Genomic DNA, 13,460 nt, shown 5'->3' with positions numbered 1-13,460 from the left:
AAAAATTGAAGTGCAAACACAAGCGCAAAGTAATCAAAACCGACTCAGTCGGTGCATTCATTAAACTTCCACTCAGCCAAACGGCTGTGGTGGATCAATTGTTATCCGGACCCCATCCGGGAAAGAAAGAGAAATTGTTTAATAACACGGCTCCACAGCCGGTAAATACACAGATACTCAGCACACAGGTCGGAAAAGCAAATGATGGCATACTGCCGCAGATAAAAATTAAAAAAAAAAAAAAAAAATTGGCACACAGCCGCTGAATTCATTGCCCCGCAGACGGTCCCTCTTGGCCCTTCTCCCCTTCTTCTTCATTCTCAGGAGCTTCAGGCTCGGGGTGCTCAGTGTTGGCCCAGGCGAGGAAAGACTCAGGCTCTGGCTCACCCTTCTCTCTCAGGTATATCACCTCTTCAGCATATTTGTGAGCCAGAGCCCAGACGCCATAATCTTTGTTTGGATACAAGGAAGCCCAGGCGATCTTCATCATGGCCTCGCTGTCGGCGGCCATCTCAGCTACCAGGCGGTTTTGATCCGCCTGCAGAGTCACTCGGAAGTTATCCTGAGCTTTGGCCGCCTCCTTCTCCAGCTTGGCAACCTTGCCGTTCAGATTAGTGTTCTCTTTCGAGACACCCTGAAGCTTCTCAAGGTCCTCCTGAGCCTTCTGGAGGTCCTCCCTGAGCTTGGGGAGGTCCTCCTCCGCCTGTTTCTGGGCCATCTCAGCATCCGCCGCCTTCTGCTTAGCCGCCCGCAAGTCCGCCTCCAGCTCTTGGATCTTGGCCGCCTGTGTCATTTAGGTTGCTTTAGTTTCAAGATCGTCAATGATACACGAGTATAAAGCAACATTATTGGCGTCTGAGGCGGACTGCTTGGCCCGTCTTACCTCATCCCACTTGCGGGTGTAAGGACGCTTGAGCCCGTCTACCCGCAGAAGAGCCTGCAAAAGCAAACAGGGTTAGCACTGCAGGCGGAGAAAAACTTGGAGAAAAAATGATTCAAAATTATTCAAGTGTCTTACCTCAACCAGGAGAGACAAGATACGTTCAAGATTGAACGTCTCAATCCCCGGGATAGCATCCTTATCCCGCTTGCTCACAGCCTCCAGCATGGCCTTGGCGTGCTTCTGGACGTCTGGCCAGCGAGGTGATTGATCTGCACCACAATCGGCGTCAGAGTGTGAAACTAAAGCAGCACCAATCTAGTTCCGACCGTCTGAGGATGACGTCTGCTGGGAGTGTGATTTCACTCGCAACGGCCACCCCATCTTAGGCGGGGATTCAAAAGGGTTCTTACCTGCAGAGCCGGCCAGACGAGAGCCGCTGGCAGGCGCAGTGAACCCCCCGGTTGCAGATAGGGGGTTGGCACTGAGTCTTCCCGCCTGGGGCACTGGGAGTTGCGGTGGAGGCTGCCTTTTTCGAGGACTTGCTGGGGTTAGAGGCGGTGGTCTCCTCCCTCGCCCGTTTGAGTTTTTTCTCAAACGTCTTATCCACCTCTCCTACCTAAGAAAATAAACAAGTTAATGTTAGCAGTCGAAGAAAGCAAACTTTGAAAGCAACCTCAAGAAAAGAGTCAGACGTTTACCTTGGCCCTGAGTTCCCTCGCCTGAGTCTCGGCTAGGTCTCTGCGGATTTGAGCAAAGGACCGCCTGGGAGTCTTCTCGTCTGGCAACATGTTCAACGCTTCTTCTGCAAAAAACAAAAAGGAATTGGTTAGTACATCATCAAAAACGATTCTGATACAAAAGTACTACAGACGGATATTGATTTAGGCGCATACGTCTGGTGAACATGTGCCCTAGCCCGCAGGCGGCTAGGAAGCATTCGTCCCTGAGCCAGGCGCTCTTAGGGATCCAGTTTCTAGGGACTTTTATTGTGTCCCCGGTTGACAGTGTGGTGTCTGTGAGGCCGAAGAAGTCAGCCTCAATTATTTTATCGAAGTCCTCATCCGGGATCCGGGGCAGACAGCATTTCCGACCCAGAAGGTCAGGCTTTTTATTGTATTGGCGGAGCTCGCAGTTCTCCCGCCTGGTTGGGACCGTCAGCAGGTAGAACCTGTGCTTCCAGCCATCAAATTTGGAGACCTTATCCAAGGTCATCATATATTGAGGAAACGTGGTCAAAGTATACCACGCTCTGTACCCGCCTGGGCTGCGGCTAAGATAGTGCATCTTAGCAAAAGCTTCCCAGCCGGGGTGAATTCCTTGGAACTCACAGGCGGCGACATACCCCAGAATGTTTGCCCAAGAATTGGGGGTAAGTTGCCAGACTCCGAGGCCGTAGCCTCTCAAGATTGCCTTCACCACCTGGTGAAGGGGGAAGTGCAGACCAGCCTTGAACTCCGCCTCGTAACAGCCGAAGTAGCCGTTGGCGTTTCGTTCAGTGTCTTCCCAAGAAATGGTGCCGTCTACAGGAGGCACCCTTATTTTGTACCCGTCTCCTAACAGGTGCACTTTCAAAAAAATTTCAAGGCCTCTTTCCATGAGGTCCTTGTCTTTGTTGGAGACGTGGATCTTGTAAGGATCGTCCTTCTCATTCCACTTCTTCCTCTCTTCTTCCTCGCTATCCTCAAGCGGGGGAAGATCATCACTGCTTTCAGAAGAGGAGACGGTAAATCCGCTCCCTGTCTCCTCCCCAGATTGGGAGACAGAAGCTGAGGCGGCCTCCTCACCGCCTTGGTCGCACTCGTCCAAAAACGAGTCTAGAGGAGTTGGGGGGCCACGCGGAGGGGATCTCTCCGGAGCCGTCTGGTGTTCTGAGCCAGACGTCTCTCCCTCGGGCGTTTGGCCGCCTGAGCCTTCGCTCCTATAATTAAGATCATGTGCCGTCTGCATAGTCCGAGCCATTTTGTCCTGCACAGACGCGTAAATGGTCAGAATCCAAGCATAAGGGTAGTCCCAACACCCTGAGACGACACTACCAGTCCTAGACTCAGCCGTTCCTGGTGAACGGCTGGATTCTAACCTAGGTTGTGCCGTGTGTGTTGGTGATGAATCCATTTATTGCAAGAAATATGTACAAGCAGTAAAATGAAAAAGAGTTGAGAGTGTCAGAGACGGTACCTTTAGATTTGAGATCTGAAGGTAGACGGGTCCGCTTGTGTTGAGAAGAATGAGTTTTCTTAAAACTTGCGCTTGACTCAGACGGATGACTTCTGCTCTCTCTTTCAAGATTCTCTCAAAGTTCTCTCTGAAAATTTTTGTGAAACGTACAAAAATATTGAGGGTAAACGGCAATATAAGGAGGGTAAATTAAGGGGTATTCCTGTAATTTACTCAAATGGTGAACAGTAAAATTTTGGCGGTAAAATTACCACCAATCAGAGAGTGACGCGTGTCACAGATGCCACGTGGCATGCCACGTCACATCTATGAGGGGCAAATGTTTAGGGTAATTTTACCCGCCATGTGGACCAACCAGAGGGTGACACGTGTCAGCCCCAGGGTGGTCCAAAGTGGACCTATCCCTGCTTGACACGTGTCATCCCAGATATTTGGAGGATGACGGCCTTCAGGCCCAAATCCCGAGAAAGCCGTAAAACAGCGCAGCCCACCACTGATTAGGGTTCTGTGAACTAATCAGGGGCACAATTCCCAAGGACCCTATAAATAGGGAGATTCCCCTCTTTTGGAGGGCACGTTTTATCATTTATTACAAACTGTCCCTTTGATAGAGACAACTGAGCTTGGAATCCGAGCAGATCCCCACCTAAATTTCCGCACCTTTTTCTCTCCTTTCAAGTTACTAACTTGATCGTCGGAGGCGGAGCACCTACCAACTGGTGTCTCCGTTTGTCTTGCAGGTACAGGCCGCACCGGACCAGTCTTCGAGCTGTAACTCTCCCGAGGGACAAAAACACCCAAAACAAGAATGGTTAAAGTTCATTGAAAAAGTAAATTGACATTGGGTATGTAAAAAGTAGAGAGAGAAAGTAATAAATGTACATGGAAAAACAAAATTTACATGGAAAATTTAAATTTGCACAAGTTTTGTTGCAAATTGGAGGGAATTTTGGTAAAAAATAATATTAATGGTTGTTGGAAAAAACAAATGGGGTGAACGTTTTGGGACTAAAATTTGTCCATAAGGGACTATCAAAAGGGGACGGAGGGAGTATATGTATTAGTGGATGGCCATTATATCCTTAAGATTATTCAGGAATATTCTAGATACCATTATTCCCCAAAACCCTAGTTGTATCTCATGTATAAATATATGTATACTCCCACATATTATTGAATAAGAATATCGATCTATTCTCTCCCCTACTTTCTTCTCTTTCTCTTTAATTTTATAACAAAAGCATTTTTTTTTTAAAAAAAAAAAAGCATTGCATGAGAGGCATATTCATAAATAGAGAAAAGCGTGGGTGCTAAGGCTTGGATTATTCAAAAGAGTAGATTAAGTTTCATGGAAATACTCTATTTCATGGATACACTCCATTTGGTCAATGTTTGTTTTATCTCAAAAAAATCACAAAATTTTACATAATGCATAAGCTACGAGGAATTGATAATGTAGAAAAATAAAGAGTTGTAGAAAAGTTAAATAGATTTTACCGAGGGTAGAAACATAAATTCACACAAAGATCTTAGTAAAATAGGAATGTTTTGGTCTAGTTTGTTATAAATAATGTGTAACATCCGTTTTTGGAAAATCTTGCACATAATATGTAAACGAAAGGAATACATAAAGTTTATAGTTATTTGACTTGGTAAGAATTCATAATTATAATTATTATCGACCTTGTTTCAAAACATCACAAGGATACATATTAGTGGTACAGTTGTACAAGTATTTTTCCAATAACTTCCTATAGTCGACGAAATATTATTGGAGCACCAAACTGAGGTCGAAGAGTTCCAATAGCTAAAGGTGCATGAGCATATAGTGGTGAAAGGTTAAAAGAGAAGCGTTGCAAAATTAAAGCTAATGTCAATTTAGCTTCCATCATGGCGAAATTAGACCCGATGCATATTCTTGGCCCCCAACCAAATGAGAAAAATGACATGTTTCCTCCGCTTGCCTTACAAATTCCTTCACTAAATCTCTCAGGCTTGAACTCCTTGGCATCAGGTCCCCAATGCTTTTCGTCTTGATGTAGAAGTAGTATTGGAAGATTGACTAACACTCCTTTGGGCAAGAAGATTTCTCCGATTTTGATGTTTTCTTTAACTGTACGTGTTAACTCAGTCACAGGAGGGTATAATCTAAGAACCTCTTGTAGAATCATGTTTACCTATAAATTAAAGACTAACCAAAAATTTTATTAAATGATTATATTATTGTTAGCAATAATGTATATACTCCCAAAATTGCTACTAAAAACTTCCTTGATGACAATATGAATAAACTTGAGTAAGAAAAGGATATGCTAGACTAATTCTATAAAATTTGTCCTATCTCGAAGTATATATCATACATGTATATGTGTGCTAACACGTTAATTAATATGTAAGACTCGCCCCTCGTGAGGAGGGGTCCTAATTTTTTCCTTTTTCTTATAATTACCTTACCAAAAAAAAAAAAAAAAAATTTAATACTTAAGACTTCTTACACGTATTAAGTGTATTTCACTTAAAATTTGTAAATTTACAAGGGTAATAAATCAATTTTATATAACACATACGTCTCATATTTAAATTGAATATCTATACATTTTATATGTCACACTAAATCAAAATCATATCATACTAAATGCTAAATATATATATTGATAACATTTTATTTCTTTTTTTAATGTTTTAATTTATAATTCATCACCAAATTTAGATTATACACACATCAACAAACACATACAAAATAATATTATTATTTTTTTTTTTGTGGGAAAAAAAGAAAGAAAAAGACAGAACATGCACAAAAACATTTATACTAGACCAACCAAAATCATCAAAACTTGATTAGACAGTTAAACTACACCAAATCTTTCACAATTCAGATATCTTATTTTGACCAGAGAGTGGATAGCTCAAGTTATTAGAGCTCCCCTCCTGGTTTCAAGAAATCTTAAGATTGATTTTCATAACCCACTATTGTGGATCTGATCTAAACACGAAAAAAAAACAAAACAAAACAAAAAAAAAATCTTATTTTGACTAAAGAAAGGAAACTGATTTTGGCACACCCTAAATTGATTTTGGCACACCCCTATGTGAGAGCACTGTTTTCTATGCTCTTCTCATATAGAGGTGTGCCAAAATCAATTTAGGGTGTGCCAAAATCATTTTCCCCAAAGAAAACATGTCTCTATTTTGAACATTTTGAAGATAAAAAAGGTCTGTATCAGATTTAGGTTAATATTCAATGTTTATTTAGTTATGAGTTTTGAAATGTATTATTTCAACCATTTTGACTGAAGTTATTTAGTAGCAAAAATTTGAGGATACTATTTGTAGAAATGTAGCCTTTGCACTTACCATTTTTAGATGATTTAATTGATGAAAATCCGGTTTTTCATTTCCAAATGTTTTTAGAACCTCTTCTCGTGCTAGTGCTTGCCATTCTTGATGTTTTCCAAGTAAAACTAGTGTCCATACGAGTAATGTGGAAGTAGTCTCTTGGCCAGCTAAGTAGAATATCTTGCATTCATCAATCACTTCTTCAAGGTCCAACTTAGTCACATATTGTTTCTTACTTCCATTTTGAATATCTTGGAAACTTGAGTTTAGTAATAAACCCAACAAATCATCCTTGGAATTTTCTCCGATCTTCATCACTTTCTTTCGATTGTCAATAATACCTTTCAGTAGAGTGCGGATTTGTTTGTCAATCTCCGCCATCCTTTTATGTGCCCTAGTTGGGACAAACCTAAATTCAAACAAACAAAATTTATGAAAATACTAGCACCAAGTAAGGATCGATTGTATGGAAAATTTTTCTTTTTTTTAAGAAATTGGCACGAGGAAGCTAGTTGACATTCACATGCATATGAAAAACTTTTTTTTTTTCAACAAAATATATGAAAACTGAACACAATAGCTTTCATGCTTTTTTAGGCACTATAGACCTACATTTTGTTAGACTGGCAAATAGGTGATTCGGGTCGGGTTGGGTCATTTCGGGTCAGGTATGGGTTGGGTCGAGTCAATTCGAATTTCGTGTCAACCTCGACTCCGGTATCGGGTTGAGTTTGGGTCGGGTCAATTTCAGGTTTGGTATGTTCGGGTCGGGACAATTTCGAGTCAAGTATGTTCGGGTCTGGGTCAAAAGCTGGTAGGGTCATGTTCGGGTCGTTTCATTTGTGAATCAAGCTTAAATCAATAATTTTATACGGAGTATATTTTGTTTTTATTGTTATAACAAAAACTATCAATTCAGTTTATGAACTTAGCCACGTATGAAGATGAACAATTTGAGTTATTTTGGGTACAAAACTTTTATGTTCAATTATATAAGGTAATTTTAGTTCGGGACATTTCGGGTATCGTGTCTGTTCGGGTCAATTTGGATATGAGGTTTGTTCGGGTCAAACAGTTCGGGTCAATTTCGGATCGGGTCAGGATTGGGTCAACTCTATGTTCAGGTCGAGTATGGGTCGGGTCGGGTTGGGTCAATTTTGGGTTTCAGGTCATTTTCGGGTCAAGTTCGGATCATACGGGTCAGGTCATTGGGTCTGGGTCAAGATTGCCAGGTTTACAGTTTGTGAAATTTCTCACACATGTTCATGAGCAAATCATGCCACAAACTATTATTTGTTGGGGGGGGGGGGGGGGGAGGAATAAACATAAGTTTAGCACTAAAAGGTAAAATCATTTTTACTCCGCGAGAATCTTTTAAAACATTAAAACATAAAAATCTATAAAAATTCAACATTGAAAGTTAATAAAAAGAAGTTTTCTCTGTACATAAAAATCAAGCTAAGAGATATATCCTATCTAGTTTCATATCTTATAATACGTATTATTCTCTATAAGATTTTTTTTATTTTATTTTGTTTATTTTATTTATTTATTTATTTATTTATTTTTTAGTTATTTTTTTTTGAGAAGAATTATTCTTTAAGATAAATATTTTATTGCTTAATATGTTGCAAAATGTTGCCAGATAAAGTATCTTCTTACCATTTTATAGCAAAAATTTTCATGGTACGGATTATTGTTTATGATTATCCAGAATTTCAGATCATACAAAACTTTGGGTGTGATATATTCCTAAAAACTTTTTAAGTAACAATTTTTTGTATCGAAATAAATAATCTATTGCACACTAATTGAGTTAGCTAATAAGAATTAAAACAATTGATTAATACGAAATGTAATACCAGTATTACCTTAATCCAGGGAAATAAACTGAATTTATAAGTGGCATGGCAACCATAATTTGGTCGTTTATGAATTCAAAATTTTTTTTCCCTTCTTCATAACTATTCCCAAACGCAGCTCTTGAAATGATATCTGCAGATAGCTTATGCAAATGTGACCATACGTCTATCTCACAAGACCCCGTCTCCGACGCCAGTTCTTCCCATTCTTGGATCATGTGATGCGAACTTGTCCAAAATGCCGGAAGCATAATCTACAATTCAATTATGACAGATTACAAAATAGCTAGCGGATAATTCAAATATAAAGTATGTTAGAAATATGAAATATTGGAAAATATATGAGCGATCACAAAGTCTTATATGTGGGCTATGTGGCTAACCACATGGTGTGACCACTTCACATAATCATATATAAGGCAATTAATTATGCAATAAGGGGTCTCAGTGATGAGTATAATGGGGTTACATTAACGACTTAACGTATGTAAGTTATTTAAATGAGAAAATGGGTTACTCTCTAATATAAGTGGAATTATTCTTTCATTTTTCGAAACAAAAAAATAGAGGTTACATGAATGAACAAATGAAGGTTACTTATTTATAAATTATTTGATTTTACTCGTATAATGAATTTGGGTAACTTTTATAGACAACATGAGATTACTCTTATGAAAAATGAGGTTACTCATAAATATAAAATGAAGATTACTCTTATAAACCAATGTGGCCACACCGTGTGGCTAACCACATACAAGACTTGTGCGATATATCTTTAGGATATATAATTATGGTGGTATATCTTTGGAAAAATACAATTTAATAATCCCAACTATTGGCAATTTACTTTTAATAATCCTATTTAAGGTTTATTATCTAGTAATCCCAACTATGCTATGTGTTTGCCGCTAATAGTCCCAATGACCTGTAACCAGCTTAAGGGATTAATTTTTATTTATTTTTTTTGTTTTTGAAAACCACTTGTCAATACTTGATTAGTGCAATATTAAAAACAAAAAAAAAAACAAAAAACAAAAACGATTTCCCAGCCACCCCCATCCCCGTGAACAGAGGGGGACCTTCCATCGGAGCCATTTAGGGCCAGACCCCCCGTAAATTATTGTAATTAATTAGTAAATAAAGTTAAATAACCTATATTTACTTATAAATTATTGGGGTATAAGATTAGTCTTGAGAAAGTGGTAAAATATTTAAACCCTAGCCCCTCTAATATTTTCGGCCAAGATCCGCCACTGCCCGTGAAACCAACCCCAGCCCACCGAAGCTAACCCCAGCCAACCGAAGCCAACCCCAGCCAACCGAAAATCGACCGGCCAACCTTCTCAATACCTGAATTTCCAGCTGCGCTTCAAACCCAGTCAAGGTTATTTGAGGTTGAGGTTGAGCGTGAGAAGGGAGGTGGCTATATTGGGGTCGGGTTGGGATTTCGGTGTAGATAGGTAGTTTTATGGCGTGGGTAGCCAGGGTAGGGGTTTTTCGGGGTCGAGGCTGGGATTTCGGGGTGGTTAATAAAGGGCTTTCCGGCGCGTCAAACAATGGAGGAGGCGAGAGGAAGAAAGGTCGAGAAGGGGGGGTCTAGTGCCTGTCGTTTTCAGGGGTAAGAGGAGACGGTCGGCGGGCTGGAGGTTGGGCTGGGTCTGGGTTTCATGGTGGCGGAAATGGATGGGTGGTGGCTGGGAGGTTTTTATTTGGTTTTTTTCCCTTTTTAATTATCTTTCCTTTTTTTAATTTTTTAATATTAGACCAATCACATGCTGACACATGGATTGGTTACCTGCTACAACAAGTCATGGACTTGGTGTTGACCGGTTAAGACTACTCTAGGTAAACATACCGAACAGTTAGGATTATTAGATAATAATCATTCGATAGGATTATTAAAAGTGAGTCTCAAATTGTTGGGATTATTAAAATATATTTTCCCTATATCTTTTAGGAATATTGTTTTTTTCTTATGAGCATATAGATTTTGTATAATTACTCTATTTATTGATGAATAATAATCAAGCAAATTCTATTATATTTTCTATCTAATTTGTGATAATATAAAAGGAGAATTAAACAAAGTACTATATAAATTAGAAACAAGTAACCTTTAGCTTCTCAATGTGAAAAGCTGGATTGAGTAGCTTTCTCCGCTTGGCCCATACATGACCCTCTACTTGGACCAAACCAGTGGCGAGCTGCTTAAAAAAAGGGTTCGATTGTGGCTTCTGAAACTCGTTTATCTTCATAAACACTTCTCTCATCAACTCTGGTTCCGAAATCGACACCAAAGGCGTTGGACCATTCCACATAAAACATTTTTTACCTGTACACAAATAAATATGTACTACATATCAAAATAATTCTTACACTTTACTTTGTCCCACGTTATATACATGCATATCTTAATTTTAAATCATTTCTTGTAAAGTGCTGTATGAACCTCCAGGGTAACCATTATAATAAGACAGAGAAAGGACTTGCTTAATGTTCTACAATAAGATCAAGGACACATCCATTTGCGTAGATGACTTATCATATGGACTAAATTCACTAGTGTATAGATTCGGATATTTGGATTAGGTTAATAAGGTCAGATCAGATCTATTTAATTTTGAGTCATGCTAAAAGATTTTGTTAATGTAACTTAAAATCTGAATTTAAATTTTTTGATCAGTTTCATTCCAAATCGGTTTTCAACACCTGTAATACGGAGTAGGTCTCAAAATAGCGATAATGTAACTTTGTAAGTAGTTAAAATTTCCCACGCAATGATTGTCTTGATCTAGTGACTAGGATTGTCCCTAAACTTTTCATAAACCACCTTGCACGTCAAGTCGACACATAAGGAAGATGACCTATCATCCCCTATCATGTTACCCTGATGTGACGCATCATATTGTATGTCAAATTTTAAAATAAATTCACTTTTCATTTTTTAGGTTACTCCGTACTACAAAATTATACTACCTCCGTTACAAGTTATGTGCAATAATTTGACATAAAGCAGAGAGAAAAAATGTCTAATCATTGCACATAACCTGTAACGGAGGTAGTATGTCAAGTTATCAATTACAGATTAGCATAAATCCTATAATCACAGACAAACCGATTTAACGCTGATAATTCAATATTAATGAAAGTATATGTTAATCCATTTCATAAAACAATTGCATGTCTTTTTTTTCCCACTCTTTTGTTATCGAAGGGTGTTGAGCCCATGAACAACACACATGTGAGCATTCTCTTGTCCCACACTTAAAACACTAAACACTAAATGGGGAGTGTAGTGGTAATGGAATCCCACACGAAAGAATTCAAGAGTTATCACCACAATATAAGGCTAAGAGGCTACTCCCCTCATTGCCATATGGTTTTGAGGTGGAACCTCCTTGGACTTGTAAAGTAATAGACTTGCACTCTCCCGTAATGGATGCGGCCCAGACCCGTATTTAACATGGTATCAGAGCCGGGCCCACGATCTCACAATTGGGGCTTTAATGGTTAAAGTATACTGGGCCAAAAGCTATGGACAGCTCAACATGTGAGGGGGAGTGTTGAGCCCATGAACACCCACATGTGAGCATTCTCTTGTCCCACACTAAATACACTAAACACTAAAGGGGAAGTGTAGTGGTAATATAATGGAATCCCACATTGAAAGAGTTTGAGAGTTACCACCACAATATAAGGCTAAGGTGCTACTCCCCTCATTGCCATATGATTTTGAGGTGGAACCTACTTGATCTTGTGAAGTGGTGGACTTGCACTCTCCCGTAATAGATGCGGCCCAGACCCATATTTAACAATAGGAAAAATAGTTGCATGCTTGGGGGTGTACACATGATATATAATAGACTAAACTTTAAAATAATTAAGGATTTTTTTTAATAAAAGGGATTATATAAATGTGGAATTTCCTTCGTTTTCTTTTGTTGTTAATTAATATTTTTTTTTCTATAAGTTTTTCATGCTTGTTATTTTATTTTCAATAGCTGTAAAATACCTTTAAACAAGTATTATAAGATTTAAATTGGTAACTACAAATTGAAACGAATTTAGCAAAAAATTATTTATTTGCCATGAAAACTTTTGAAGATTAAATGATACTTCTACATAGTAAAACATAGGTAGTGTCAACACAAGTATGTACCGTATGTATTGAAAGTGTGATGAAAGAATGGATTAACACGCGAAAGATGATCATTTGATAAATACGGCATAGCAGGCTTCGATCTAGCCTCAATCAGCATCCTTTCTTTGTCTTTGTTATCTCCATGGAGTAGCCTATAATAGTTACCTTGGAAACCTTGCTTTCTAAGACACTTTTCTAATCTCTTAGGCTTCAACCATACCCACTCCAATATACTCCACAACAAATTCACCAACACAACACATACCAAAGAAAATACTACAAATAATGTTCCTATTGCTTCCATACCTTTTTTCGAGAGAAGTAGTTACTCTTACTCCTAAGCTATTTAGAATTAGTATTCACGTTAATAGTACATACACACACAAATTGAACTATTAATATAACGAAGTAATATAAGGACAAAATAAAATATTAATTTGTGTTTGGCTTTGTGATAAGAGAATAGATATTATGTGAAAATACAACACAAATACTACTATCACATACGTACAAGAAATGAAGGGATTATGTCTGGCTATGATTATTTGGTCGACTTGAGTGTTACAAATTATCCTTTTAGTATCTATTTAGCGAACAAGTTATACCATACATATATTAGTCTATTTAGGTTGTAATCATGTTTTTATTTATATATTGAGTTGATCTTTAGTAAAAAAAAAAAAAAAAAAAAAAAAAAAAAAAAAAAAAAAAGTTATACCATACATCATACATGCACGACATCACGAGCTTGTGCTTTGTTGGTTGCCATATGTTACGGTGGGCCTAATTTCTTATATTAATTGTATATTTACGTAACAGCTTTGAAGATGTCGAATATCGTTATGAAAATGAAAAGGAAATGAAAATAAACCTCCAATTAGTGAATTAGATACCAATTTGATTTGGTTTTTTCGACACATAGTATTGGATGATGTTTACCGTTGGTGAGACGGTCCTTACCTTCACATATTCTTTAACCTAAACAATCTTCACATTGTCAATCTATCAACAATAATCTAAACCATTGGATTAATTAGGTTATGATATGGAAACTCCTCCG

General features: G+C 38.4%; 1 protein-coding gene across 1 annotated transcript; it reads right to left on the bottom strand.

Annotated features, from left to right (window-relative positions):
- Positions 1–4,642: 4,642 nt before the first annotated feature.
- On the bottom strand, positions 4,643–12,850 carry LOC145603742 (cytochrome P450 CYP72A219-like). Its single transcript, XM_081659718.1, has 5 exons — positions 12,419–12,850; positions 10,374–10,591; positions 8,269–8,513; positions 6,416–6,806; positions 4,643–5,235 (listed from the first exon to the last, which is right to left on the bottom strand). Exons 1-5 carry the CDS (start codon positions 12,702–12,704, stop codon positions 4,810–4,812), a joined length of 1,566 nt encoding a protein of 521 aa, XP_081515844.1. The 5' UTR covers positions 12,705–12,850; the 3' UTR covers positions 4,643–4,809.
- Positions 12,851–13,460: the final 610 nt, after the last annotated feature.

The sequence above is a fragment of the Chenopodium album genome, chromosome 22 (genome assembly GCF_948465745.1).
Source record: "Chenopodium album chromosome 22, dcCheAlbu1.1, whole genome shotgun sequence".
NCBI lineage: Eukaryota > Viridiplantae > Streptophyta > Magnoliopsida > Caryophyllales > Amaranthaceae > Chenopodium > Chenopodium album.
The sequence above is the reverse complement of the archived record's forward strand: the minus strand, read 5'-3'. Positions and strand labels throughout refer to the sequence as shown.

Coding starts and splice junctions, on each gene's coding strand:
- LOC145603742 (XM_081659718.1), bottom strand. CDS start 12,704: ATGGAAGCAATAGGAACATTATTTGTAGTATTTTCTTTGGTATGTGTT. Junction 6,807..8,268: donor GTTTATTTCCCTGGATTAAG/GTAATACTGGTA, acceptor GTTTGAATTTAG/GTTTGTCCCAACTAGGGCAC. Junction 5,236..6,415: donor AATTAAATCATCTAAAAATG/GTAAGTGCAAAG, acceptor TTTAATTTATAG/GTAAACATGATTCTACAAGA.